Consider the following 24,248-nt stretch of genomic DNA (forward strand, 5'->3'; position numbering starts at 1 on the left):
TAGTCATTTTCTTCCTTTGCTTATGTGCATCTATATTTGCTATAATTGTATCACTGTAAGTGTGTTGATATAATTATTGCTGCTGTTGTCACCTATTTTATCTTTCACCCGATCCATGAGGGATTTGGTTAGAAACACTTCCCATGTGGAGGTTCCTTGCACATTATCCGCACTCCACTCGCCCCGTGTTTCGATTATTGTATCGTCTGTGTTTGTAAGTTGACCATGTCCTTGTCCTGGATCTGTCTCCAAGTTGCTGTCTTGTTTTGTTCGTAAATAAAATATATAAAAAAAAAAAAAAAAGATATATTCCCCTGGTGTAGATGAAGTATAATAAAGACTTAATAAAGAATCAACCTTTAGAACAGTTAAATGGAAGAAAATTTAAAGTCTAACAAATATTTTCATATCCATTAACATAAACATAGTTTATCTTGTCTTTTGTTTCTCATGCCCTTTACCCTATTACCTTGTGCCCTCTCCTATTCTCAGTTTGATAGCTATTGCTGGTAATATTTAAATACTTTCACCCTCTGCTGCCTTTACTCTTTAACAACACTTCACATATCTGTTTCAAATTAAAAGCCCTCCAGAATTTCAGTGCACAGAAACCTCTTTTAGGAAAAGACTTTTATTGTGAAACATTTACAGGAACATGTTTAAAAAACAAAACTTGCAACTTTTCTGTGATGAAATGCATTGTCTAAGATAATCTCCGGGTACAAGTATCTCCCTCTGCCAACCAGTTAGCCCATTACACCAGAGAATAAATAGAATATGACCAGAAAGAAATGAGACTGACAGATGAGTTTATAATCTGTTCATTCTTAAGAAAAGGAAAATTCTAATAAGATTTGTCTATACATGCATTTATCATGTTTGAAATTAAAAGTCACCTCCCAATTCATTTAGAGCCTTTAAAATAACCGCCCAAGCAACTAAGTACTATTGTATACCGAAGCAGATACAGAAAAACGACTGAGAGACAGTACAGCTCAGATTCTCGCTTTATTGGTCAACTTGATGAAAGACTACAAAACGAATTCACAAAAAATCTTTCAAGTAATCAAATCTGTACAAACCTAAACTGGACTGTTTTTTTTTTTTATTTGTCGTTGTTTTTTTGTGGGGGTTTTTTTCCTTCTTTTTTTTTTTTTTTTTTTTTTTTAAAACAGTTCTGGCTCATATGAATCTGACGAGTCATATGCACGTGTGTGGGCATGTGTGCAAATGTGCGCTCGCTCTGATAAGGTGACAAACTCCTCCCTGTTCAAGCATATTGTGATCATACTCCAACAGGCAAGACACAGCATGCACACACACGCACACACCTGTGTTTTCGATTTTACAGTACAGAGGACAGGGGAAAAAATAATAATAATATATATTTAAAAAAAAAAAAAAAAAAATCCCCCTTCCACAAGTATGTACGTACACACCATCTGCTAACAAGAGCTTGCTGCCAAATTCATTACATCAGCAATCTCCCACCTTCTCCCAAACCCTGTCGTTTCAGTCAAGTTACTGTACAGACAATGTGGTTTCAGCCTTTCAGTGGGAAGAGTGGTCAGAGAAAGGGGGGGGGGGAGAGCAGGGATTATAAATCTCTAATATTCTCACACAGAATATACACGTGCACACATGATTTTAATGCTCACCTGCAGACGTTTGTAAGCCTGCACACGCGCACACTCACTCAGACCATCTGTAACATTAAATGTTTTAAGAAGTACAGATAAAAAAGGAAATAAAAGCCCTGGGTATAGGTTTGATTTCTGGCTGTTTGGTGAAAGAAAGGAGAAGAAGAGGTAGAGAGGGCAGGACAAGGGTCAAGGGCAAACTACTGGTGTCATTTCTTAGCTTTCCTAGGTGGAGTGACTGGGCGACCGGAGCCCATGCCCCCGCCCCCACCATAGAACAGCTTCTTATCTGCAGGTTTGAGGATCTGCACAAGGAAAATAAAGAAGAAGAAAAACCATGAGTTAAAAATGACAACAACCTTTAAGATTAGCAAGTTCAATCAGTTTCTAGTTTACCTGGAATGAACACATGAGGGTCTCATCTACACTCATCATAGCGCCGGCATTGTCGAACTCCCCGCAGTAGTTTGGGGCGGAGAACAGAGTCACAAGCTGCCTCTTTGCAAAGAATTCATATCCATCCTCAACCACCTGAAAAACAAACAGGTTAGCAAACTCTCACACAGGATCAAGCACACAGCAGAACAATAGACTCTGCTACGGATGATAACACATGACATTATAAATGCCCCGTTACTAGCACAGCTTGACAAATAAGAAAATTACGCTAACACATCTAACTGCTGAACACAAACTAAGCGATAACTGCAGCCATGTAAGGTCAGCGTCAGTACTGCTGGAAACTACTCTAAATATCAACACATTGAAGATATTCTTAAGACTAAAATCAAAATTTAGCTGCTGAAGCTGGCCTGAAATCCAATTGTGCTTAAATGGTTAAAAGGTTTTTAGCTGCTGTGTCACTGCCACTATCTAAACACTTCCCCCTGCAGCACTTCCACATGACATTTCTTAAAATACACAACAGCATCGGTAAAATTATTGTTTGATAAATGTTGCAGCCTTCTTGTAGCTTGAAGGAAGAGCCGCTTCAATGCTAATAGCTCCTTTACCCACATGACATAGAACAGCTCGCACCTCGTCAGATCAAAACAATACCTGGTACCCTGCTGCAACTTCTAATAAAGACCAGACAACCCTCCAGCATCTTTAAAGGCAACCAAGGGTGGAAAAAAAAATCCCCAATCAACTCCAAGCAGTTAAACACTTAACTATGAGGCTCAACCAAATCCTGTAAGTTATCAAACCCTTTCACTTGTGTTACTCATTTTTACTACCATGAAACTGAACCATTCAATTACATTTTTTGGTACTGACCTGATGGGCTCGACAAATGAGGTCCATGTCATGTTTGTGGAGGAACTTTGTCACCACATCTGCACCAAAAGTGAAAGAGACACCGCGGTCGTTCTCACCCCAGCCCAGCACATCTTTATCGGGGTCTGCCCACAGCAGGTCGCACAGTAGGCCCTGGTCAGGAACATCAGTGGGACGCATGACCCTTCTCACCTGCTCCATGGACTGGAGGTCTGGAGACAGACCTGGAAAACATAAATGTCCAAGAATTAAACTTCAGTAGTGAAGGAAAAAAAAAATAAAAATCAGCATCTGATTTTAGAATTTGTTTTTGTAAAAAATGTTTGCATCCTGAAAAGATTCAAAGAGCAACCATAAAAAGAAAATGAATATCACATGCCGCAAAAACCCTGTGATATTTCTGGCGATGTTTAAAGGTAAATTTAGTGCTCAACTTTTAAATCAGAAGGTACAGAAAACGGAGAGGCCGGTCATCCGATGTTAACTTCACCCATATCCCAGCTAATAAGATAGCGCCATCATGCAAGTAGACTGGATTGCTTCCTTTTAAGAAAAGCCCATCACTGGAATTACAATCCAAAGCCACGACACTCCATGGTAGTTTTGCTCACACCGACTGTTTCAACGCACAAACACCACCTGAAACATCCTCACAAGATAAAGAACTTAGGTTTCTGAAGAAGAAATTTTTAAATGAGTACTTTCTATTGAATAATGTAGGATGTTTTTAATGAATGTAACCGTGGATATCTGACAGAGTGCCAACAGGACATGACTGCCTCTGCTGCAATAATTAGCCTAATTTCTCTTGTGAATAGAGCACAGCTGGCACATCAGTGTCTCCCTACAGGCCCTTTAATACAGAAAGCAGCACACGCTCTGAAAGCCATTCTTTTCTACGGCTTTTGCGGTGGAAAAAAATTGTTTGCTGCTGTGTCGACTAAGAGCACTGACTGGGGAGAGCTTGCATGTGCCACGATGAAACGTACACTGGGGGTACAGAAATGCAGAATGACAGGGAGCGGGGAAATGCAGAACCTATGAAGACCTTGAGTGGCCACAAAAGATTACGCAGTACAAGCAGACTGCAGCTGTTTTTCGCTGGCTGCTCAACTTGGGTGTTAGCGCAGCACACGGCGCTTCGTTACCACTGACTTTGAGGACCTATTGACAGGTCCTGACAGATTAAGAATTATTTAGTGTCTAAGATGTCTGGATGTTTAAGAAAATAAACTGCAGTAATAACTAAGAACTGTATCACATCATGATAATCATCCATAAGAAAATGTTTCATACGAAGTTTTAAGAAAATGTCTAGTGTCAGAATGTGTTTAACTTTTTTTTTTTTTTTTTTTTTCCACATTTTGAACATAAATATGACAGCAAACAGATTACAAAGAAGTGCTTGAATTAATCAATAACATTTGGTAAATGATTTAAAAAAAAAAAAAAACATCTACCACAGAGAGTGGTAGAAATAAAGTTTTAAAAGACACTGCACACCATCCCAAGATGTACAAAGTTTTTATCCAAAAGCTCTTTGGGAATCATCTTTTTGGTGCAAAAATACTTTGATTAATCCCTTGAGTTAGGTTCTTATTCTTAATGCTTGAATTATAAATAGGTTTGTTAAATAAATAATAGTGTTAATAAATAATAATAATTCTGACATTGATCAGGTACAATGACTGGACTGAAAATGAGTGAAGCAGCAGCAAGTGTCCAAAGAAAAACTTTGAAAGACTGTCAAAGCCTGGAGAACTGTTTCTCAAGACCACTTTATAAAGCACAGGACATCCTGGCTCCTTTAATGCAAAATATAAAGAAATGACAGGTGGCTCAAGACCTTTGCACAGTACACGCTTATTACAAAAGGGATTGATGTATTAAATGACAGTCTGTTAAAGCTGTACCCGTTTTTAGCTATATCTGTGTACTGATCCAGAAGGAATTACAAACACCGTCACCCCAACCGGTGGCAGCAGATGGCCGCCCCTCCCTGAGCCTGGTTCTGTTGGAGGTTTCTTCCTGTTAAAAAGGAGTTTTTCCATCCCACTGTCGCCAAAGTGCTTGCTCATAGGGGGTCATATGATTGTTGGGTTTTTCTCTGTGTCTATTATTGTATGATCTACTGTGCAATATAATGCGCCTTGAGGCGACTGTTGTTGTGATTTGGTGCTATATAAATAAAATTGAATTAGTCTAACAAATTAAGATGGTCCCTGCTAGACCATGACCATTATATGTTGACAGATACAACAGAGCGGAGTCTAGTCTTTGTGTGTTCGCTCTGGATAGAAACCAAATTAACTGTTTGAAGAGGATACCTCCATGGCAACAGAAGATCTTCTCATCAACAATGGCTGCTACAGGCAAACAGTTGAAGCAGTCAGTGAAGGTCTTCCACAGTTTTATGTTGTATCGCCTTTTACCTGTGGGAGGAAATTACAATTACTCTGTCACAATCTCATCATAAGAGCTATAAAATCAGCAGCGCCACTTGTTTCAAGCTGAAAACACATTTTACATAAGCTGAGCTCTAAATAGAACAAAAAGCATGTGACTGAATCACTGTTCCCACTGCCCGATCATGCTCCTTAGCCTGAAGCCCGGAGTACTGAGTGTTGCCCATGTTTCTCCATCAATTTAAAGGAACTCACAAGGGAATAGATATCTTGTGTACACTGTTAATCTAAGAATACTTAATTAGTTAATAATCTACAGACAGATTTCAAAGTGTCAGGCATATTTTCTTAATCGCAATTAAAAAAATAATAAAAAGAAACTGTAACCACCACACCTGTTGCAAGTGCTGATAAACATTACTTCACTAATTACTTGGTGTTTCTTTTGTTTTTTCCTCCTTATGTGTAAATCTGCCCTGTACAGTCTCTTCCTTCTTGTTTTTAATGTGTAAATCTGCATCTGCCTGTCACTTTGCTGCTGAAACACTTTCCTATTTTTCATTTCTATTCTATTTAGCTTTTGATGTATTAAGATATAGACACATATACATCCATTTCTCTCACCCTACATCTATTTATCTATATTTTATATATTTCTATATATGATAAGTTTGATGTTGTGTACACGTGTTTCCTCTTTTTACAGTTTCGGTATCAACAAACAAAAAAGAAAAACCAAGGTGTCCTCTTGACCACACCGAGGTCTGCTGTGTTGGCCTACACTTTTCTATTCAACTGGTAACCACAGAGAGCAGTCGCACAACTTTCCAAATTACTGTCTGTATCTGTGTGCATATATCATGACTTACACTCATCGTAGAAGCCGTATATTCTGTTAATAGAGGCGCACTCGTGGTTTCCTCTCAGCAGAAAGAAGTTTTCTGGGTATTTGATCTTGTAAGCCAGCAACAGACAGATGGTCTCCAGGGACTGCTTGCCTCTGTCTACGTAGTCGCCCAAGAACAGGTAGTTGCTCTCTGGTGGAAAGCCTCCATATTCAAACAGCCTGAGCAGATCATAGTACTGCCCGTGAACATCACCTAGAGAAACAAGCAGTGTTAGAGTGGAAACAGCAATGTTGTTCAAAGGTGTGATTATCGTGCTCAGTATATGTGCACAACAAAGGCTGAGGGAGTTGGATGGAGGTACAACGTGACTAGAGACCTTGAAGATTAGCACTTTATACCATGACTGACAAAGTGTTATTTTAAATAAACACTTATTACAGAGTTACCTTATGTGTGTGTTTTGTTATGAGGTTGCATTTAGTACAAGGATGCTTATGATTTCTACTGCAGTACAGACTGTTCCAGTTCCTGAAACCTGTTCCTTAAACTAACATTCAACAGAAAACTCCAGGGAAACTTAAAGTACAAAACAGAATTGAACCAGCAAGTCAGTACCACTTTATCCCGTGAGTTGTTTATGTGGCAAGATTACAGCCATGAAGAATTAAACACTTTCTTTTTTTTTTTAGAGCCAGTCTGTTTTTAATTAACTATAATAACTTAGCATTGGTCATGTGAATACTAGAGCATAGTATGCACATAAGCTGACTCATAATGGTCCAGCACTCTAAGCTTCAACAGCTTGCTATGTTGTTTGACCACCCTCGAGAATTCCCTCGACTCCAAAGAACGCCACTTAAGCCTCACCACAAATCTTGAGGGGCGCCTCAAGTTCAAGCAGGATTGGCTGGCTGAGGAAGATCTCCCGGGATTTGAGGCAAAGACCACGGATTTCATTCTCTGTCAGCTGAACATTTTTGCCAGGTCTGGAGCCTTTCACTGTAAGGGGAAAAAATGAGTCAGAAAACAACAGCAAATTCTTACACTGTTTTTAATAAGAAAGGGGTAAATTATTACAAGTGGCTATTGGGTGATTATTCTCATTTCTCTCTGCATAAATGCAGCTTAAAGTGTAATTTGTAGGGCATACTGCCATGGACAGTTGGCTCATTTCATTTTGTGCACACTGTAGCAGTGAATCTGCTATGTTCTTGATTAGAAGCAACATAATTAGAATAAGATATCTCAAAATAAAGGAGAACAAATCTGTGGATTACACATTTTACAGTGGTAATCAGAGCACTCATTTATAATCATAATCTGCAAATGTCACACTTTTTCGTGAAGAATCTTGTATGGCTCCAAATACAGCCAAACCAAACATAAAGACAAAGACATTTTCAGAGGCATCCAGAGGTCGACCTATATATAGTGAACAGTGATAGTTAACAAATCAAGACTCAGTAGCACCCTGGATGATTTTACTGGTGTTATGGAGCATTTGCTCTCTGTCCTACAAAACAATAAAAATGTGATTACAAGCAACAAAATAAAATGACCTCACCCTGCTAGCATACAGGAGTGACCTTTTAAATTTAACCGTATAACCACTTCAGTGTGTACCCAAACGATGTCTGCACAAGTATAAAATAATGCATATTTCTGCATCATAGTATATTTCAATGCAAGTTTAACGAGACCAACTCTCACAATACAAATGGTGCGAATATATAACTGTGTTCAAAAATATATATTCAACCCGCCTCTCTTTTGTATTCAATTTCCGAAGACAACATTCAAACAAATTAAATTTACTGAGCGTTTAAGTGCTATGCTTTCTTTGCAAGAAGCGCCGGATGAACTGAACTTGTTTTTACGGCGTTGGCGGCTACCGTTCCCTAGCCGCAGTTGGCTAAAATGGCTACCTCTTTGAATAAATATCGAGCGAAATACTTGGTCTTACCTTCGAGGAGACGCTGTATAATGGAGTCGATGTTCAACTTGTCGGCTTCTGCCATGTTCTGCCCCTGTTCCGGCCGACTTCTAATAACTTCTACGAATTCAAGAGGTACTGGGTATTAACTGGTTGCCGAATTATAGTTACCTGAACTAGTTTAGTGTTAATCGGCTATCGTTAGCCCGCTAGCTAGCTAACCTTGGGGAAGAATCGGCTACCTCAATATTGGAGGCGAGATTTTGAAATGTTAACGATGTGATGGCTGTCATGTACTTCGGAAATCACATTAATCGACTAATTCCATTTAGGCATCCGAATTTCGTTTAGTCTATTCGTATTTTCTCGACTACGTTATTGTGCGGAAGCTACTAGCACCATGCCATCGACAAAAAAAGCTGCTGGACGAGCGTTAGCTCAAAGCGGTGTTGAACGGAAGTGGGCTGACCGCTGTCGTGCCCCCATTGGTTAGCTTTAAAAATAGGCGGCGTTTGTGACATCCTATCTACTCCTTGATTGGTTGTTTTCCGTGTCTATCAGCATTTACTTATCTCAAACTAATTTGTAAAAAAAAGGGCACTGTTTCTTGATTATGTTACGCTTAGGCTACTGTAAATTAAAGACTTTATGAGTGAAGACAAGAAAAAAAGCAAATTTTTCGCATTTACTCAAACAGTGTGTTTGTATTCGTTTCGTATTTGTTGCGCAGCAAATGCTACTCCCACGGAAGTGACCATGATTGGAAGAACAGGCGACGTATTTGGGCGCTGACGCAATGTCCCAGCGCCTGGCAACACGCAGCGAGTGATTCATTGTAAAGTTGGGAGATGGCTTGGCTAATTTGTTATTTCACTAAGAGATAAACATGTCCCTTAGCCGGACAGCTGCTAACCTATATATTTTACACTAATAATTCGGTTTGTATCATACAATCATCCAACCATGAAGTTGCTCCATAAAGATATTGAGAAAGATAATGCCGGGTGAGTGAGCGCTGATGGCTAATGCTAGTAGGCTAACCAGCTTGCTGTGTTGTAGCTGACTATACATGTGTCAGTGTAGTGAGTTGCATTCCCGTGTACACTCAGAGAACGGGAGAGGTGTGGGTTTTGTATTAATAAGCCAACCGACCATTTTGTCTTAATATGTGTTAAAACTGAACCTTTACTAACATGTTACAACTTCTGGTTTAGCTTTAGCTTTACAGACTGAATTGACAAACCACACCTTAGGGAGTAAACCAAACAAACTTGTGTAAATAAATATAGTAATACACACTGTGTACTTTGGGAATTCCTGTGCCATTTTACCACCTTCGCATCTTAAATTGGGAGCATATCTATTTTTAAAAAAAAATTGTATACCAAAACCACACGAGTGCAGATCCTGGCTTATTGATCACCAACGCTTAATTCAGTCAGGTGACTCTGGTGCCCGAGGAGGCGGAGGATATGTGGCATACCTACAACCTGCTCCAAGTGGGGGACAGCTTAAGAGCCTCGACTATCAGGTAATAATCAATATATTACACAAAGACACAGGTGAAGCCCTGTAATAATGCAGATTTCTTCATTTTTTTTCTTCATTTCATGGGTTTGTAAAATATGCTGGCAAAAGAAGTTAAAGATTAGACACTCACTGTAACAATTAAGTTGCAAAAGAAAGGTTGTGTGTGCAAGACTGCTTTGTAGAAATACTTTAGAAATATATGGTATTCATGTATCCTGATTATTGTATGAATTTTGATATTATCTAATTAAGGTAGATATTAATTAGACCACACGTCCTCCATTATGATAGTAAGTCACTCGGTCAGACTAAGTTAACATTGTCTCAGGATGGTGGTGCATGGGATCAGGCCTCTTGTTTGTAGTATTCCTAGAGTATCGGAATTTATTCAATAAAATATCATATTTAGTCTTCGTGTAACAATACAATATCACCACGTCAATTTTTCCCCTCCACCTATAATCTTTAATAAAAGTTCTAGTTATATCTGCAGTGCAAGTTTCCATTTTTGAGTATTTGTATCGGTATTCCATTCAGTGTTGGTGGGATCATTGTAGTTGATATACCAGAATGTTCAAGCAAACAAACAAACAAACAAAAAAACACCCACATCCCTCGGGCAGCATTGATGTAGCTGTAACTCAAGTTTATGCCTCTTTGTGACTCAGTGTGTGGAGCGATGCTCTGACACCGGCGTGAAGTTGTGTTTATTATAGTCATTCTGTGTTATTCAAGGATTGTTATAGCTTTCAGCATTACTCTTCTACCTTAGTGTTTTGTTCTGAAAAATACACAGCTCATCATCAGTGCAGCAATTAAAGCTTCGGCTTCTGTCCTTTTCCCACAGAAAGGTGCAGACCGAGTCCCCTACAGGAAGCGTGGGCAGCTCGAGAGTCCGAACTACTCTGACGTTGTGTGTGGAGACTATCGACTTCGACACCCAGGCCTGCCAGCTGAGAGTAAAGGGAACTAACATAGAGGAGAACCAATATGTCAAGGTCTGAGTTTTATAAACACTCTTGTAAATGGGCTGGGTGAAATATTTACTATTTTTATTTTCTGTTTCCTATATGAACCTGTCTTAAATTAAAAAAAAATGCACTTGCCCTCCATCTGTGGACAATACAACGACATCATTGGCACCTTTTACATATTCTGCACGCTGTAGTGAAGAACAGTAGGATCAGCTGGCTAGCAATAGCAGGAGTCAATGCAGCCTTTGGAAAATGGTTTAGACCACACTCCATACTTATTTTCCAGCATCTGAGTGAAGACTGGTTGTTCCACTGTGTCAGTGTGGTTATGTCAGGACTGACATAAAAAGCATCGTCTGTCTTTTATTATAAGTGACACCAAAATGTCTGGAGATGTCTGGAGCCTTGAGCTCCTCCATACCTGTTTCATGCCCTGGAGGTCGGGGCTGTGGCTCCCCACACCCTCTAGCACATACAGTGGGGCAAAAAAGTATTTAGTCAGCCACCGATTGTGCAAGTTCCCCCACCTAAAATGATGACAGAGGTCAGTAATTTGCACCAGAGGTACACTTCAACTGTGAGAGACAGAATGTGAAAAAAAAATCCATGAATCCACATGGTAGGATTTGTAAAGAATTTATTCGTAAATCAGGGTGGAAAATAAGTATTTGGTCAATAACAAAAATACAACTCAATACTTTGTAACATAACCTTTGTTGGCAATAACAGAGGTCAAACGTTTACTATAGGTCTTTACCAGGTTTGCACACACAGTAGCTGGTATTTTGGCCCATTCCTCCATGCAGATCTTCTCGAGAGCAGTGATGTTTTGGGGCTGTCGCCGAGCAACACGGACTTTCAACTCCCGCCACAGATTTTCTATGGGGTTGAGGTCTGGAGACTGGCTAGGCCACTCCAGGACTTTCAAATGCTTCTTACGGAGCCACTCCTTTGTTGCCCGGGCGGTGTGTTTTGGATCATTGTCATGTTGGAAGACCCAGCCTCGTTTCATCTTCAAAGTTCTCACTGATGGAAGGAGGTTTTGGCTCAAAATCTCACGATACATGGCCCCATCCATTCTGTCCTTAACACGGATCAGTCGTCCTGTCCCCTTGGCAGAAAAACAGCCCCATAGCATGATGTTTCCACCCCCATGCTTCACAGTAGGTATGGTGTTCTTGGGATGCAACTCAGTATTCTTCTTCCTCCAAACACGACGAGTTGAGTTTATACCAAAAAGTTCTACTTTGGTTTCATCTGACCACATGACATTCTCCCAATCCTCTGCTGTATCATCCATGTGCTCTCTGGCAAACTTCAGACGGGCCTGGACATGCACTGGCTTCAGCAGCGGAACACGTCTGGCACTGCGGGATTTGATTCCCTGCCGTTGTAGTGTGTTACTGATGGTGACCTTTGTTACTTTGGTCCCAGCTCTCTGCAGGTCATTCACCAGGTCCCCCTGTGTGGTTCTGGGATCTTTGCTCACCGTTCTCATGATCATTTTGAGCCCACGGGATGAGATCTTGCGTGGAGCCCCAGGTCGAGGGAGATTATCAGTGGTCTTGTATGTCTTCCATTTTCTGATGATTGCTCCCACAGTTGGTTTTTCACACCAAGCTGCTTGCCTATTGTAGATTCACTCTTCCCAGTCTGGTGCAGGTCTACAATACTTTTCCTGGTGTCCTTCGAAAGCTCTTTGGTCTTGGCCATGGCAGAGTTTGGAGTCTGACTGTTTGAGGCTGTGGACAGGTGTCTTTTATACAGATGATGAGTTCAAACAGGTGCCATTCATACAGGTAACGAGTGGGGGACAGAAAAGCTTCTTACAGAAGACGTTACAGGTCTGTGAGAGCCAGAGATTTTCCTTGTTTGAGGTGACCAAATACTTATTTTCCACCCTAATTTACGAATAAATTCTTTACAAATCCTACCATGTGGATTCATGGATTTTTTTTTTTTCACATTCTGTCTCTCACAGTTGAAGTGTACCTCTGGTGCAAATTACTGACCTCTGTCATCATTTTAAGTGGGGGAACTTGCACAATCGGTGGCTGACTAAATACTTTTTTGCCCCACTGTAGGTGTCAAACTCTGGCCCGCGGGCCAAGCCATACCAAATTACTATTAGAGCTGGCTTACTGGTATTATACAGCTAATATATATATATTGTTTAGTATTAAGCTTTGCTTGTTCCATATTCAGTTTTTCAGCAAAACGTGTTTGAGTCTATAAGAAAAGATTCATTCTTATATCTGGAGGAATAAATATATTTCAATAAATATTAGCGTTAGCCCACGACTTTGTTCCAGTTTTGAATTTTGGCCCACTGTGTATTTGAGTTTGACACCCCTGCTCTAGCAGATCATTACATGAAGGAACCTTTTAAATACAAGCGCGCTCATGCTCACAGGTGTACACACAGGTGCTCACAGACACAAAATACACCCTTTTTGGCTCCGATCTCAAAGAACACTGTGTGCTGTAAATCTTATGTGCTGCATAATAATGATATATTATTATGATATATTATTTAGATGATATATATATAGAGATATGTTTTTTTTTTTTCAGACAATAATTCTGATGGCAAAAGAGCCAAACGGGACAGGCAAAAAAATTATAAAAAATAAGTGACACCAAAACGAAGCAACTAATGTCAGCTGCTTTTCTGCTGTGGTTTTCTTCTTGACACCAGATCCATTATCTGATTTTTAGGTTGAACATTGTTTGTTTTTTTTACTTTTATAGAGCATCGTAGGTTTGTCTGTTTACTTTTCACCAAGAAAGCTCCCCCATCAACAGCTGTCTCAAGAACCAATGTTTCTGTCTTTTACGGTCTCTGATTTTATGACTTTGTCATGTTGCACAAAAGCAGAAATTAACCGATTTAATCTCACGTACCACCCAACCCTGGGATGCAGGCTAACTTGTGTTTGAAATGAAAAGTAGTTGTGATTGTGTTGTATTTTTTTGCTCTTCAGATGGGGGCTTATCACACTATTGAGCTTGAGCTCAACAGGAAGTTCACTCTGGCTAAAAAGAACTGGGACAGCGTCGTGCTGGATAGAATTGGTAAGCAGATGCTACCTCAGTACTCCGACCACCAAAACAACTATAAACTGTTTACTGTCTGACTGTCAATTATTTTAAAGCATGTACTTCCTACCACAACTAGTCACAAAGACTCTTAAGCTGTATATAAATACATACATACATACAAGTTATTTATTTATATATATATATATATATATATATATATATATATATATATATATATATATATATATATATATATATATATATATATATATATATATATATATATATATATATATATATATATATATAACATCTTACTTGTTTTCTGATGAAGATGGCTGCCCCTCATTGAGCCTGGTTCTGCTGCAGATTTCTTCCTGTTAAAAGGGAGTTTTTCCTTCCAACTGTCACCAAGTCCTTGCTCATAGGGGGTTATCTGATTTTGGGGGGTTTTCTCTCTGATATTGAAGGGTCTTAACCTTACAACATAAAGGTGACAGTTGTTGTGATTTGACACTAAATAAATAAAATTGAACTGATTATAGCAGATAGAAATTTCTTGGCTTTGGTAACTGTTCTCAAAATTTCTGCAGCTGTTTGGCTAGTTTTCTCATTTTATTCAGATTTGTTCAAATTCAACAGGCTGTCAACAGTTCTCTTATAAGATATACTTTGAGTTAATCGTTAATAGTGTAGGGGTTTACACATTCACGCAAAAAGGGTCCACAGTTCGATCTCAGCAGGCGAATAAAAGATCAGCTCAAAGTAGCTTTTACTATTTTTATATCAACCTTTTTTATTCTTGAAATAAACAGTCATAAACAAAACAAAGACCTTTTCTTTCTAAAATTCTGGTCAAGCAGTGAAAGCTTTTTCCAGATGGCAAAAATTGTAAGTCGAGTGAATAAAATCACCGAACACTTTATTAGGAAAACCACCGTAGAAGATGTTGGAAATTTTGTCAATTACGTTTTAAATATAACTTCTTCTTTTTGTTTCCATTATATCATTGTCTACGTTTTAGATCAGGCATGTGACCCGACCCAGAGGGCAGATGTGGCTGCTGTGGTAATGCAGGAAGGCCTGGCCAACCTGGTGCTCGTGACACCTGCCATGACGCTGCTTCGTGCAAAAGTGGAAGTCACCATTCCCCGTAAGAGAAAAGGAAGCTGCACACAGCACGACAAGGTAAAAATGATTTATAGGCAACTGATCAGCTGTTAGCGAATTGGGAGCTCTAAAAGCAAGCAAACGGGAATGAAGTGACGTTTTGAAAAGGGCACAGTGTCAAATCTGAATATGAAGATACAGCTAAAATGTACACAGTGTGCCAACCCAATTATAATTTTCATATTGCGTGAGTGTTTTGGTGTAGATGTCATGGGAGTTAAGAGCTTACTGACTAAAACAAAGTAGGCAGATATACACATTCAAATATATTTAAATGTTTTTAAATGGGATTGAGTGGAGTTCAAGTGGATTACATTTCTCTTTAGCCTCAGGAAGTCAACCTCAGTTTTTTTGTTTGTTTTCTGTGATATTTCTGTGATAGTGTAACAAAAAATTTGGTTGTCCCCTTTCTTTGGGGATGTAACACTGAGAGAGTTTTTCATCCTGTGTGCTTACTGTCAAAGTGTCTGTTTGCAGGGACTGGAGAAGTTTTATGAAGCTGTGATGCAAGCCATTCTCCGTCACATCAATTTTGATGGTAAGGCTGTTGTGTGCGCGTAGACACTTCTGCCTTTTTTTTTTAACTTATTGTAACAGTTCCAGTTTAATGTTTGCTGTGAAGCTTTCATTCATGGTGATGTGCACCATTGTGTTTTGTTCCTGAAACTGTTTATTAATGTTATAACTTAAGAAGACTTTTCACTCTCACTGGATATTTTTCAGTGGGATCATACATGTTTTAGAGTAGTAACCTCTATTTTCCTGTAAACATAATACCTTTTATTAAATTGCTTCTGTGTTTTACTACATATATAAATCTAGACAGATGTGGATGTAAACTGCTGGTTCAGGTAGTTTCTCTTTACAGAAGATATCATTTAAAAAGAGTTGAGATTTAGATTTTTTTTCTTTCTTACTTTCTGCCAGTTGTGAAGTGCATCCTGGTGGCCAGCCCAGGCTATGTGAAGGACCAGTTTACGACCTACCTCTTTAATGAGGCGGTACGGCAGGACAACAAGATCCTGCAGGAAAATCGGCCCAAATTCATGCTGGTCCACTCATCGTCAGGTCATAAGTACTCACTCAAAGGTAGGAGCTGCTGCCACTTGACAGCGAAGTTAAATTGATCTCATCATAAGGTGAAAACTCACTGAGACAACTGTTGTTTTGCAGAAGTCCTTTCTGACCCCACTGTGACAAATAGGCTGTCTGATACGAAGGTGACTATGCATCCTGTGATTTAAGAGTTTGTGCATATTTGTGCATATGATTGCTAAACTGTGCACACAGCTTTTTAAACTCTGAGCAAAAAACATTTTTTTTTATTATAAATTGTATTAATCTGTGTGGAATTATGAATTATTTTCACTGGAGACATAAATAATTTTGACCTGTTGTTTTGTGTCTTCCTCCTCAGGCAGCCGGAGAGGTGAAAGCCCTGGAGGACTTCTATAAAATGCTGCAGCATGAGCCTGACCGAGCCTTCTACGGGTGCGTGCTTGATGATGGAATGTAACAGTTAACTTATATTGTTAACACTGATTATAAACAACCTGCATATCTTTGCATCCTCACAGCCTCGCTCATGTGGAGAAAGCTGCTGAGGCCCTCGCTGTCGACACCTTGTTGGTAAGCGACAAGTTGTTCAGGTAGGTGTGCATGAGGGATGCTTTTGACAGGCAGTGTTATTCTGCCTCGTTGCTGCTGTTGTTTATGTGTAACATGTTCACTAACATACTGATGAGTACGTTCAAAGAACTTTTCCTTTCTGTGTTTTTATTTTTGTCATATCAGTATAACGTTACTAGGGTGGATGCACATACTGAACACAGCCAAGATCAAATAATGACGTCAGCATATGTACATGTATACGCTCCGAGCAGTCAGTCTTTAGACTGCTCTTCTTTAAACACTTGATTTATGACAGCTTTCTGGGACTTCTATGTTATAAAAAAAAAGAGGATATCCTTAAAATCGTCATTACGGGCCCACAGTTCTCCCAATTTCAATGCTTAATTTGTTTTGTCAGGCATCAGGATATCCCCACCAGGAGTCGCTACGTTCGCTTGGTGGACAATGTGAGAGACAATGGTGGCACTGTCAGGTAACTTTGTAAATACTATGTTTGTAGACTTAAAAACTGAATTTTTGTTATGTACTATATGTGACAATTTTGTTAAAAGTAGAAATGCAGGCTCCTGTAGATTTACATGCTGGCTAGAACATGTTTAAAGTACTTTGGAAAACATCAGGCTAATGACTTTTTCTCTCTTTTCCATGCAGAATATTCTCAAGCCTTCACGTTTCGGGTGAACGTAAGTTATTGCTCCCTTCATGTAGTTGAAGTTAACTCTTTAGCTCTCTCAGGCTCTAAGGAGCTGTCGTTTTTCAACTTGATGTCCTGTCACGTTTGTTTTCAATGCGTAAAAAAATCCCCCATAGATTCCCATTACTATCACTACAGCCACAGTACTGATACCAACAGTGCCATCCTTACTTCCTCAGTTTGACAAGTAACTTCTCACAGTCCTGTCCCTCGCTAAAAGCTGAAGTAGTTGAAGTTCATGAACCTGAACAAGACTTTAGGAAAACTGCAACAGCACTAAAGTATTGAACTGCTGTCATTACGTTAACATTAGTCGGTTAACTGTTAGCAATTACTTGCGCCTAGGGGTGACAATCTGGTCTTCTTCTATTGCTGGTCCCAGATCTGGATATATTGGAGGGTTGGGCCACAACCTAAAAATGCTCTTGTTGTTCATATGTGAACCTTACAGTTGATGTTAATATACAGTTTTTGAACTACATCAGGCAACTTCTAAAAAAATGCCTCTTAACTTTTTTAGCATTTTCGTCTGGATTTGATTTCACATGAACATTTGCAGTGGATTGCATAGGATTTTTTTTTAATCTGATACCATCATGGTTTAAATCCATGTCTGCTAATTTGTTCTCCTCTTCTGCACTGGTTTTGTTGATGTATAGCTACATCACTTAAGCCTCAAAAAACTGTATCTGGCCTGTATGGTCATCCCTGGCGGAGCGACACTGAAACAAATGGGAGCATTTCTGTGCACCTTTTTTTCTGCAGGGTTTGTTACTTAACATGAAATCACTAATAAGAGTAAAATAATGAAAAATAAAGCGTAGGATTAATTTACCGCTGTCATTTGGACTCAGTGAATTGATGACGCCACACACATAAAGTGATAATCTCACTCTTTATTGATGTCTTACTCAAATAAGAAGTCAAGAATTTGTGCTACAACTGCACCGATTGGATTTTTATAATTAAATATAAAGCCAGTCCGCAGTACAGGATGTGTCACCTTTTGATTTATTCTGGACTGTCTCACCAGAACTGACTCAGCTGAGCGGGGTGGCTGCCATATTGCGGTTTCCCATCGCCGACCTTTCAGACGCCGAGGACAACAGTAGCTCAGATGAAGACTGATCCACACAAACACCCCAGACTTCTCCCGATACCCGCCCTCAGTTTTGCAGATAAACATGGGAATGTTCAATGTGTTATGAAACAACGAGTCGTGAGAAATTCCACCCCTGTAACAGCCACATCTTTTACAAATCAAATGAACATGCCTGATTTTCTAAAGTGGCCATAAATTCACTTAATTTTGATGCAGTTTTGATGGTTTTTAAGCTAAAGACAGAAAATCCTCAATTCACAAGAAGGGCAGTAAGATGAATCTAACATTTTTTTTTTTTGCCAAGTCACAAAAACCCATTCATTTTAAATGATAGCAATAGCAAAATAAGTGACTTCTTGAGTCAAGTGTACATACAATATATCTTTCTTGCAATTAAACAGCAGAAGCATGCAACTACTCCTGTTATTTCTCTCGTTTATCACCATTCATGGGTTAAATACAGATTGGACCAAGATATAAAAATAGATATTTTCTTTCTCACAGTTATTTTTTTTCTTTCATTTAAAAAACTATTTAAGGGCATTACACCCCCAAACTACTGCATATCGACCTCTATAAATCAAGTATGTTCAGGATTTTCAATTAGATACAATGATGTGATTTACAGTTAGAACACTGTAGGTTCCTCTTATTCTTCTTTGGCAAAATGTCAAATTATGAACTTCCCCTGTGAAGAATTTCAGCAGCTAGGACTAAAGTGCATTTTTTAAATGTAACTTTAAGAAAAAAACACAATTTGCTTCTGTATATTAACTTCATATTTATTGACTTTCCCTTTTAATTTAGCTTTTTATGTAAACGTTACATTTAAGAATAGGGTTTTTTTGTGGGGACTTTTTTCCCCTTTGCATTTTTCAACCTTATTTTATACACATCAGTATTTAATTGTCAGATTTATTGAAGCACTTCTGCTTCATTATCTGAATAAGGGGCTGTGATTAAATAAGTGTGAATGTAACTTCTAACTAAAGCTAGCTACTTTAGATAGGCTAGCTAAGTTAGCTAACGTAGTTACGTTACCTAGAGTGGGGTTATCTAAAGCTAGCTAAACTAGTTAGCTAGAAAATTAAATAAATTGATAAGTTAGGTAATTAGAGAAATTATACATTGAAAATTAAATGGGAAGGTAAATAAATGGGGGAATACAAATGTAAATATGGAAATAAATCAAAACATTTATTTTTATATCCGATTTTATAAACGTATTAATGGCTATATTAATTTACAGTAGTTATTTTTGGGCAGTTAATGGCATATTTCTTTAATATTTTAATATATATATCTATAGAGTATTGATTTTGGCAGTTTCGGCCCTCCATATATTCCTCCCTCACTGAATGCTAAATTCAAATGTAGCCTTGACTGCAAGCATGCGTGAACTAGCTGCACTTGGCATCACTCAGCAGGACACTGGTAGCTCTTAATCCAGGCTAAATCCTCCAGTGTGCCCCAGTGTAGGTAGATAATTGAGCAGATAACCATGACATGCATTATCTGGTGGCTGTTGCCCCAGTTGTCAAACAATCCTGGTTTGAAGCGCTCAGGGATCTGGACAATGTTGACAAGCCCTCCCAATAAAGCTAGACAGTCCATGATGACAAAGAGACGCAGGGAATTTGGGCTTCCTACCCCGCTGCCATAAACCCGAAACAGGAAGAGGCTGAAACGGAACAAGGCCTGCCAGACAAACGATTGCAGGCGCCGGACGTTAGTGCGGGCAGTGGTGGCACAGTAGATCCCGTGGGCTGACAGGAGGATATAGACCAGCAAGGCAGTCTGTTGCACGATTGGGTAGCAGAGGAGGGTGATATGAATGATAGGAATTGCCCCTGGAGAGATAATGCAAGGTTGCTGTTACTGGCATTGTTGTCAGCATGGTTATTTTTAGTCAACACTAAAAATCGTTTGGTATCTTGTAGAGCTGGGCGATAGAACGATAACGATATGTATCGCGATATAACTTTTACTCGATAGAGAAATTAAGCTATCGCGATAGACCTCGCCGCTCTTGTCCTCTTTAAAAAAAAAAAAAAAAAAAAAAAAAAGGTCAGCCAATCCAAATTCAGTAGCGCAGAGCTGAACCAATCACAGCCGCAGCGTCACGTCGCGTGACTTGCTACGTACAGCACAAGTGCCAAGCCGCACGTGTGTTTGTTTGGGAAGCAGCCAGCGCATAATGGAGGAAATGAGTGTGCCGACTAGAAAAATCAACCGAGCGTGACCGAAGAGAAAACCGATGATGGTTCCAATGCCGGAGAGATTGTCGAACGGAAGAGCCATAGAAATTCCGTAGTTTGAAGGTATTTCGGCTATTTCAAGTCTGACAAAAAACAGAGTAGCGTGCACTGTAAATTGTGCCGAAAGCAAGTCTGGAAATACAATAAACTGGTGCATGCGTCACACTGTGCGCCGCGTTATTGTTTCGGTGAAATGAATTTCTACAATACTGTTACTGTTAATTCTACTCTCTGCAGTGTTTAAATGCTTACATATACACACAGTTACTGTCCGTCCACACATACGACTCTGTTCTGCTTCTATGCCCCAGCTTTGTTTACTTTTTCCCACCGAGGCTTCTAGACTTCTGATTGGCCAACATTTCTGCACGGTTAGGAATCTAGCGCCACCTGCTGCTTTGGCATGTTCATAGCAGCGTTTTCCTTCATTTCTGCCTTTATGTGTGGACGGGATTATTTTTTAAAACGAAAACGGAAAATCTCCGTTTTCAAAAATACCCGTGTACGTGTGGACGTAGCCTCAGTCTCTGACTGGAAGCGCTAATTCGTCATTCGGCTTTTGTCAGACTAAAGTAACTGTTAAAACTGTTTGAAAAGCTAAGCTATACAACAAGGAGAGATTGAGAATTTCCTTTTAGTTCTCAGTTTATTTGATATTGACAAAAGTTAGTCAGTTTTGTCTGTTCTTCTGTAAAACAAACTAAGATTTATTTTTAGAATTAATATTTTGTTTCTAAGTGGAATTGACAATTTAGTCTGTTTCGTTTGTTCTATTTTGAAACTTAAACGCTTTAGCGGCTGCCTTTTGTGTAGTTTGCAATATTTGCCTTTATTTATCTGAAAAAGTCTCATGTTCCTTAAGTACATCTACCCTGTTGAACTTATTATGGGAAATAAATATTTAAAAACAAGCTGCTGATTATTTCACATTTTACTTGTGAGCAACGGCACATTTAAATCTTACAAATATAGTTATTTGGCTTATATCGTGATAGATATCGTTATCGCCTGAAATGAAAAAAACATATCGTGATATGAAAAAATCTCATATCGCCCAGCTCTAGTATCTTGTTATTTTTGCTGTTGTTTTTCAGAAGCAAATGTTAACCATTAGGTCGAACTAAAGAAAAAAAATCAGGAGTGATCCAGGGTTCCTCTGAAAAACACAAACTTTATGGCAATCAGTCTGATATTTATTGAGGTCTAGCCTTAAAGTTGTGGATAATCCCATGCACTGTTAAATGAGGCTTGACTTTGACTTTTGGTAGGCTTGAACTATCTTTGCAAAAGACTTTACATGAGACTTTTAGGCTTATTGACCGACTTAAGTGATTCTGGGAGGAACTGTTTAATGTTCAATATCTTTAATCTGCCTGAAGACTTAATTGGTTGTTTTTAAGACCACCACAGTATTTTGTCCATTCTTATTCACGTTCACACTCCTGTCAGAGCTTTGAGGTCTGCTAATCAGACAATCCTCAATACTCCGAGATCTAGACTAAAGGGTTAAAAACTCGGTCGTTGTTGGGACTACTGCTAGAGAGAGTTGCTACTCCACATCAAAAGAGGCTAGTTGATTTGGGTCAGGTATTTGACTAGCATGCCTCCTGGGGACCTCCTTGGTGAAGTGATTCAGGTATGTCCCACTGTGAGGAAGCTCTGAGGCTGACCAGAAAAGATTATCTCTTAGTTGGCTTAGGGAATGCCCTGGTGTCTCCCAAGAAGAACTGGAGGAGGTGGGTATCTACTAACACTGCTACCCCTGCAACCTGGACCCGGATAAGAATTAGAAGATAAGAAAGAAATGTGGATGCAGGGGCACCCCTGAATTGTATCAAAACCATAGTATTCAGCATTTCTAAAATTTTGTTGTAACTTATCAATGCTTGTTAATGGCTTGAATTCCAAAAACTTAAAACTTGAAAACATCTTAGTTATGACCAGTAAGCCCCTCTGGTCCCGGTCTTAGCATCAGGAGCAATCTCTGCGGTTACATTTACTTTCTTTCGTCAACCTACCGAGGGTGTTAACTAGGCAGACGCCGACCATGTCCAGGGAGAGCAGCGTGTCGTACACGTGTTCTCCTCCCACGTGGTTCATGAACAAATGGTAGACCACTGATCCCATGGTGGGACAGAGGCAGGCCAGATAGTGGACAACACATATCCAGATGCTGTCCACCTCCTTCCAGGGGATACTAAAAGGTAGCAGCACCAAGAAAAGGAAGAAAGGAATTCCTGAAATGACAGGAAGATGGAAAAAGAACATCATTATTTTTCTGAAATCTGCAGAATATAAAAATAATTTGTTGAGTATTTTGAGGTATGTGCCACTGCTGTAGGTTAGTGTCAGCTTAATTTGTAGTGGCATTTTAATCACAGTACCTTAGTGCAACACATAGAAGTACCGCCTGTTGCAGAACAATATGAGGAATTCAATGGACCGAAACGGTTCCTCTGTCTAATTGTAATTTTTACTAGAAATGAGTAGTTGGTTACATACATAGAGAAGCTCGAGCAGCACTCTAATGCTAATATGCTTCACTTCCCCTTAGTAAGAGTGTTAGGTTTAATGAACTTATGGAATAGCCATGTTGAAAATGGGGCAAGAAGACGACAAGGCCTACTGAAGTTCAAGGCTATGAAGTTTCTAGTTTGTGCATGGACCAATTTCCCTTTTTTGCAGTTTTTTTCCATGAGCCAGCCTTGAAAAGTTTCACATTAAAACCAGAACTTTTAAAGATTTCTTAACACATATCTTATTCTACAGCAGCTCAGAATCTGTGCAAAGTTGTCTTTGGATGCTTCACTCAAGATCCGTATGGGCATTTACAGATCAGAGGTGTCGGTCACCTTCAACGGCCCAGTTAACCAGTGGACACTGTCAGGGCTCTGATTCCCAGGGCAGATTACAGCTAATACCCCATATCCTCATTACCCATCCTTATCAAGTGTGTTTGTATCTGGCCATAAGTGAGAGTTGACATGCGTGGCTTGTTTAGTTTGCGGGTTAATACGATTCAAGGTGAGAGAAACTTGCTTTGCGTATAAAGTGTAAAAATATATTTCAATAATGATTCAGGTATAGTAAGAACGGCTGCAATGGCATTTTCTAGTTTAGGTATGTATGCACCAGTTGAAAGAAGCATAACTGCTGGACTTACCGTGTGTGTAGATGTTCCCCAGCTCATTGTGCATGTAGAAGAGGCTCCTGACGCACTCTTCAGCTGTGGACACCGGCCGGTAACCCGTCAGGACATATTTGTTGAACTGAAGGTGAGCAGGAGCCTTTGCAAAGTCCAAGAGCCGCGGTCCTTTGTAAAGCACCATCATGACTTCCTGCAGCCAGTGCCCTCACATTTAGCTTCCTCACCATTTAGATCATAAAAGGGCGCACTCGGGACTCCCGGGCTGGTCTTGACCACGACCAGCCGGAAACTCTGGTCCTCAAAACCCATCATTGGACAGGTATAAGTCCATGCAAGCAACCTGTTGAGCTGGCTAAGTGGCATGATCTTGGACCAATCAGCGCACGGCCTTTATTCCTAAGCTGGGTAATCCCCCAGAAAAAGCCATGTGCACTTCTGCAGCTGCTCCTCCCTTGTAACTGACTCACACCTAACCAGCTTCATGGTTTACGTAACGCACTTTAACAAAACAGAAGTACTTCCCTTATGTACAGTAATGCATGTGTGCTTCTGTCACTCACGTTTGCTGCACCAGGCTCAAGGATTACAAATCCT

General features: G+C 39.6%; 3 protein-coding genes across 4 annotated transcripts; 1 reads left to right on the top strand and 2 right to left on the bottom strand.

Annotated features, from left to right (window-relative positions):
• Positions 1–1,129: 1,129 nt before the first annotated feature.
• Positions 1,130–8,582, bottom strand: ppp1cab (protein phosphatase 1, catalytic subunit, alpha isozyme b). Of its 2 annotated transcripts, XM_026162968.1 has the most exons (8): positions 8,327–8,582; positions 8,135–8,224; positions 7,039–7,170; positions 6,193–6,423; positions 5,246–5,350; positions 2,919–3,142; positions 2,037–2,171; positions 1,130–1,945 (listed from the first exon to the last, which is right to left on the bottom strand). In XM_026162968.1, exons 2-8 carry the CDS (start codon positions 8,187–8,189, stop codon positions 1,850–1,852), a joined length of 978 nt encoding a protein of 325 aa, XP_026018753.1. In that variant the 5' UTR covers positions 8,190–8,224; positions 8,327–8,582; the 3' UTR covers positions 1,130–1,849. The 2 variants fall into 2 exon arrangements, with proteins under 2 accessions (XP_026018753.1, XP_026018752.1); XM_026162967.1 differs by having other exon boundaries at positions 8,135–8,582.
• Positions 8,583–8,700: 118 nt separating this feature from the next.
• On the top strand, positions 8,701–18,662 carry pelo (pelota mRNA surveillance and ribosome rescue factor). Its single transcript, XM_026162966.1, has 13 exons — positions 8,701–9,108; positions 9,543–9,635; positions 10,482–10,632; positions 13,593–13,683; positions 14,675–14,838; positions 15,298–15,358; positions 15,748–15,909; positions 15,994–16,040; positions 16,238–16,311; positions 16,398–16,469; positions 16,850–16,924; positions 17,104–17,135; positions 18,180–18,662. Exons 1-13 carry the CDS (start codon positions 9,068–9,070, stop codon positions 18,272–18,274), a joined length of 1,158 nt encoding a protein of 385 aa, XP_026018751.1. The 5' UTR covers positions 8,701–9,067; the 3' UTR covers positions 18,275–18,662.
• Positions 18,663–18,739: 77 nt separating this feature from the next.
• On the bottom strand, positions 18,740–24,009 carry paqr4b (progestin and adipoQ receptor family member IVb). The gene is made up of 3 exons (XM_026162969.1): positions 23,670–24,009; positions 22,525–22,743; positions 18,740–20,098 (listed from the first exon to the last, which is right to left on the bottom strand). The coding sequence occupies exons 1-3, from the start codon at positions 23,836–23,838 to the stop codon at positions 19,665–19,667; spliced, it is 822 nt and encodes a 273-aa protein (XP_026018754.1). The 5' UTR covers positions 23,839–24,009; the 3' UTR covers positions 18,740–19,664.
• Positions 24,010–24,248: the final 239 nt, after the last annotated feature.

This window comes from Astatotilapia calliptera, chromosome 3 (assembly GCF_900246225.1).
Source record: "Astatotilapia calliptera chromosome 3, fAstCal1.2, whole genome shotgun sequence".
NCBI classification, from domain to species: domain Eukaryota; kingdom Metazoa; phylum Chordata; class Actinopteri; order Cichliformes; family Cichlidae; genus Astatotilapia; species Astatotilapia calliptera.